Source organism: Schistosoma haematobium, chromosome 3 (genome assembly GCF_000699445.3).
Source record: "Schistosoma haematobium chromosome 3, whole genome shotgun sequence".
NCBI lineage: Eukaryota > Metazoa > Platyhelminthes > Trematoda > Strigeidida > Schistosomatidae > Schistosoma > Schistosoma haematobium.
In genome coordinates, this window is record NC_067198.1 from 715326 (window position 1) to 721325 (window position 6000).

Genomic DNA, 6000 nt, shown 5'->3' on the forward strand with positions numbered 1-6000 from the left:
GTCATCTCTCTGCATTCTTAAACCTAAACTCAGATTGGTCACATAGCGATCAACTGCTGGCGTGGTGGTGTACAAGACTGCTGTTCCTTTTGGAGAAATCTGAATTTTGATCATGCCCTTATTCGCGCTATGCTTACCTTACGTTTCAGTGGCCAACATACTTAAGGTCCCAAACGGATCGATATCAACAAATTGGTTGCAGCTTCTGTTGCAACTAAATATCACACCGAGTTATGTTTAAGGCTAGCTACCAGCACACCGAAAAATATACATAAGCATTCGTTGCAATTGAATGACGCCATGAAAACGGTGAGAAAAGTTAAGTACGACTTCACGAAACATCCTGCCTATAAGTATTGGGTTCCTACAGGCTTCGTACAATTCGTCAAAGCACGTCGGTCTACTCCAGCTAGTTTGAAGATAAACGAAGATCGCTACGTAACGAGATTATGCAAATGTTGCGTAAGGACCGAGCAGCCTGATGGTCGGAGCGTGCTAATGAGTTGAACGCAGCTGCTGTATCTGGTAACTGCAGGAAGCTCTCTCAATTTATCTGAGCCACTGGCACCATGAAGTATGACGAGCGAAACAACTTGCAAAACTGATGGATCGCCAATCAATAACACCTACAGACGACTTGGATAGTTTATTAGTGGTCTGCTACCCCAGTGACACCGATCAGACTGTTCCTCCCTTTATGACCGGTGACGACTGATCAAGGAACTCCAACTCCTGATGCGCCACAAATCACCAGACCAAGATGACTTACCTTTGGCCTTTTTAAAGATGGTGGCGACTTTCTGGTTAAGAAACTGACCGAGCTGTTTACAAAGGTCTGGGCATTAGTGTTTTAACATCGTAGAATGAGGTGATAGTTGTCCCTATCTTTAAAAAGGGTTAACGTCGTTTCTGCAACAACTATCGGGGGATAAGTCTACTTCCGATCGCGTCCAAGATTGACTCACGAGGAGCAAGCTGGATTTCGTTCTGGTCGAGGATGTATTGAACATAACTTCACCATCATTCCCAGATGTTAGAACACCACTATACTTATTGCAGGTCAATAATCGTTTTGTTAGTTGACATCATGGCCAACTTCGATTCCTTGGACAAGAGTGTTCTCTGGGATTATCCATTGAAGAAGGGTGCTTCTAAGAAATTTATTAACATCCTGAATGCCCTATATACTAGCACTTCAGGCAGAGTGAGCGCATACAACTAACTATCACCACTGTTAAATTCAAACAGCGGCGTTAGATAGGGTTGACTGGTCTCACCATTTCTCTCCAACTTTGCCATCGATGACGTTCCGGAAACAGTTGTGATGAATGAAGTTAATGGTGGTGTGGATCTGTTGCCTGGAGAAACTTTTCAACCATGATTATGCGGATATTGTCATACTGTGAGATGATACCCAAGCCATGCAATCCGCACTTAATCAGTTGGCAGTGTCCGTAGGTACGGCATGTACTTTGCACTTTCCAAGTGCGAAGTACTTTTACAAGACTGGGAGAACCCTGAACCTGCACTCACCCTGGGTAGTCAGCGGATAGTAGACGAAAAGTCCGTGTATCCGGGTAGCTGCATAAGTGCCGATGATGGCGATGATGAGATCAATTCACGTAAGTCAGTCAGTCAGTAACAACGTAGAACTTCGTACGTACGTACATCAGTTCGAGTTGCCACACCACAATTCACGTAAAGTAAAAGCCAGAGCGGCTTGTGCCAATCTGGGCCACCTTTGGCACCTTCGTGATGGTAGTTTGGCTGTAAAAGTTCGGATCTAAAACGCGTCGGTGAGAGCAGTTTTGCTCTATGCTTAAGAGACCTGACCTCTCATCATTCAAATCCAGAAATATTGTTTCATAGATATCTTGCGTTAACCTATTAATTGTCTTGGCCATAGTAAGTTAGCTGCAGTGTTGATTACTCCAACTAGTTGGGGGTTTTCATCAGCCCTAGAAATTGACAAGATTTATGCATGGATACGGAAAAACTGCTTAGTTTTTTCCACCCGTGGAACAGGTGACATGCCAGTAAAAAGAAAAGAAACTATACAGCAACCAGATCTTAACTAATCTAAGGATGTGAAACACGATATATGAGACCGAAAGACATATAGGCTCTTTTAAAACAATGCTTGCACCAAATGAAACTAATAAGTAAGCAGCGGGGATGTTAGCCACTGATTACTACAGAAAGGTAATGAAGTTGTGCACTTTTATCGACTGGCCGGATTCAGATATATATATCACGTGTGCTCACCTCTGTGGTCTAAAATGGATAATATAGTAGTATGTTTTAAAATGAAACGGGAATCAGATTAAGACATAACAGTAGTTTATGAAATCACTCATTGTTGACTTGAACAGTGAGAAAATGCCAACTTTATGGTCAAAGCAAGTCTGAAAATTAAAATTCATGTTTAGACTGTCTCGAAGTCGGTAGCAGCAGTACAGTTATACTTATCAGCCATCTCCCTTCTGATATCGAACATTATTTCATGAAAATGAATGCTTTTTATACCAAGGTTTTTGTACATCAGTAACATGAAGATTTTAATTATGCGAGATTGACGATAGACGTGATACTGCTTTATGTTGTACTAAAATTAAACTAATGCCCATTTACTGCGTAAAAAAGTAGGGTTTTATACTTGACGAAATAATAATAATAATAATAATAAGTTTCGCTATTGATCCTAGAATCTAAGAAGCAACTACTACACCTACTGCTTAGTCATAATTTACGCGCTGTTAAGATATGTAAAAACCATAAATTCTTACATTTAATGTTAATGGCTAAATCTTTTTTGAATTAAAAAATTATTTAAGGTGCTGCAAACAAAGTTAACTTACTTGGTTAAAATTAGCTACAACGTCAGAACCAAATAAATAGCCGGCACCTCTAGGGCTCACTCCCCAACCAGCAGTCTCTTCTGGATCTGACCATAAAAGATCGCACATTGGACCATCATGTGGGACTTCCTGTTTACGATCAATGGTACGGATTTGATCCAATGTTGTAATTGTAGGCGATAGGCCTCCATGAACACAAAATATCTTATTGAAGAAAATTAACATTCATAAATGCATTTATTATTAAACTGGACATACTTTTTTAAACGAGATATTTAAAATATTTAAATTGATATCCACGAGAATAGAAATCACACTTTTATACGTTAGCAGATGAAAAGAGATAACGGGATGCAAAAAATTAGACCAAAGTAACCTTTTCATTTGATGGAGATACCCACGTTATTCCCAGTTGAGTGATAGGAAAATAAACTCAAACAGAATTACAGTATTTATAAATTATGAAAAACGAATGTCAGTTCTGTGGTTTTCATAAACGAGAAGCGATACGACAGTAATATCGAGTTAGTTAGTTGTTCGAAAAATATGAAACCTGAAGGACGAATCACATAGTCATAATTGACATGGGACCCTACAAAAATGTAGATTGACAGCATTTCCCACATCAAAACGGAGAATTTACATTGCATAGTTGCAGACTTCAGTTAAAGAAAATGCCTTACTTGTTAACAGATATGTATCTGAAGCATTGACAACATAAACTACGGGTACTGGAAACTTGACCAGTAATACGATAAACAAATTGTAATGATTGTATGTATGACTTAGTTACGAACACAGAATAACCATCCAATTACAGATGTTGGCATAACCTAGCCTCTACATGCCCTGGCACGGTCAAGAGTGGGGAGAGTCAGCTCTCCCTCTCCAAATGCTTTCACATACACACGCGTATACAGCAACTGATAGGGAAGTCCTACTCACTGCTTTCTCGCGGCGGGGTTATTTACGCAATTGAGAGGACGAAAAGCGAATTTCCGGCTCTTGGACCGGATCGGTGGATGTGGAAGATATACCTAGAGGACCGGGAAACCCTGATTCCAAACTAAAGGTGTACATGGGTTGGCTCCAGGATCATGAGGCAACAAATGACGTATGAACCAATTATTGGTTACCGGTTACCATGAAACTGCAGTTCCTTACGTTGCTCCACTGCCTTGCGGGTAAGACCTTCCAGTCGAAGGCTCTGGATGTGGCCTCCTAAGAAAACCATCTGCTTCAGTCTGAGCACCCGGGCAGTACCACAGCCAACACGCAAGTTTGCTGACTTGTGTGGCGCATATGTATTTGATGCACCTGCGTGCCAATATTTGTGTTCAAATAAATAAATAATAAATAGGCCATTAATACTGAAGTATATCAATAAAAAATCTAGGCGAGACTCTAATTAGGGGACGAGCCAACCTCTGAACCTTTATCAAACCTTAACAAGCTTTTAAATCATGTAATGGAAGAATATTCACTGTAATTCATTACTTATAATATGTTTTCACTTTATACTAACTGTCTTCTGATTGGCTAATAATTATCAAGGTCATTTAAGATTATTTCAAAGGTTAGAGTCTCGCCGAAATCTAATCTAAATTTTTTATAGTATCTCAACTCCCACAATTTGACACTAATAAATTGACAAGGATATAATGATACTCTATGGGCCTCTCCTATCAATAGCATCGAATCAAGGATATTAGCAGGATTATGAGAAAGGAACTTTACAGTTAGTAGAGTCACTTAATTTTATGGCGTATCCACTTTTTTGAAACTAGGTATGATTTTATGTTCAGATAAAGGATTCCGATAAATTGTGTCACCACACAGCGGGTTAGTACCTACACCAACAAATTTAACGGACGACATAGCTTGAGTTTCGATACTCACTATATTCGGTAAGATGTGCACCAATAACAATAAGCGAAATGGATTTCCACTGGCAAAACTTGCAGATTTCTTGTGTGCGCAAACGGTATTCAAGCATGTTTTGTATTTACTTACCCTTCCGTCGATAATGGCAGAAAGGCATAGATAATCAAATATCTCAGTGCATTGTCGCCAGACCATCGCTGAGCCGTACTTTCTCAAGCATTCTTCGTAAAATCCATAAACCATTGTTATCTGCCGACTTTCATGGTTGCCTCGTATGAGTGTGATTCTGTCTGGATACCTGACCTATACAAATGAACACACAGAAAATAATTTACCTTCAGCGCGAGGAGAAGAAGGAATGTTTCGACGCTGTGATATCCGCGGTCAACAAAGTCACCAAGGAAGAGATAGTTAGTGTCCGGTACATCTCCGCCAACCTTGAACAACTCGATTAAATCGTAGAACTGTCCATGAATATCACCACATACCTAGGGAAGGTTACTGAATCCAACGTAACTTACTGTTACTGGAGAATCTACACATTGCACATTGCTTTCTTCAATAAGGATCTCTCTTGCTTTTGCACACAGCGCTTTAACTTCGTCTTCCGTAATAAGTTTACATGCCCTTAATTGTTCGATTTGACGATCAAGATCACTCTGACCAGACATCTGAAAGTCAAAGACGCTTTAACCGCGTCAACTTTGAACTGAAAGGGGCTCCCTGGTCAATTCAACGTTCAATACATAAACTCCTAAGTTGGTATAGCAGTAAATAAATCCCTCAAATAAATAGTTACGTAAGTTTTCGGTACTGATGCTGAACTTGTTCATTTTACCGGACACTCCGCGGATAAAGTTACTTGGTCAAGTATCCATGTCAGGTCACCAGTGGGTATGCCATGCTCGTCACTTCAAACCTATAAAACAGAGTTTATATTTTCCATTTTCTCATCGTTCCATGTGTACCTCAACTTTAATGCTTTCGGACCTAATAAATGATATTTCTTGGCAACCCTAAGTTCTTTCCCGATCATATTTCGTTGAAATTGTTCCGACTGAGAGCTATATCGTACAGTTGTTGTGAAGAGCTGCGTTCTTATCCCACTATTCGTTTAACGGCCGACAAGTTAACTTGTATCATGACCACCACCGACAGCGTAATACTTTCAGGGGTTGGAAAATCAATAAAAGATGTAAATAAGGGAACATCTATCAGATATACATACACTGGATAGCGTGACCATTAAAGAACTCGA

At 39.9% G+C, this 6000-nt stretch overlaps 1 protein-coding gene across 2 annotated transcripts in view; it reads right to left on the reverse strand.

The window, feature by feature from the left end:
- The window catches only part of PPP4C_1 (Serine/threonine-protein phosphatase 4 catalytic subunit), an 11519-nt gene extending 5746 nt beyond the window's left edge, over positions 1-5773 (reverse strand). Inside the window, exons 1-4 of one of the 2 annotated variants that reach the window (XM_051212725.1) lie at positions 5264-5773; positions 5078-5230; positions 4872-5045; positions 2859-3062 (exon numbers count right to left, since the gene is read on the reverse strand). In XM_051212725.1, coding sequence (XP_051068624.1) covers positions 2859-3062; positions 4872-5045; positions 5078-5230; positions 5264-5413 — 681 coding nt within the window. In that variant the 5' untranslated portion in view covers positions 5414-5773. Of the gene's footprint in view, positions 1-2858; positions 3063-4871; positions 5231-5263 lie in introns of both variants that reach the window. The other variant, XM_051212726.1, reaches the window with a different exon arrangement.
- Between the last annotated feature and the right edge of the window lie 227 nt (positions 5774-6000).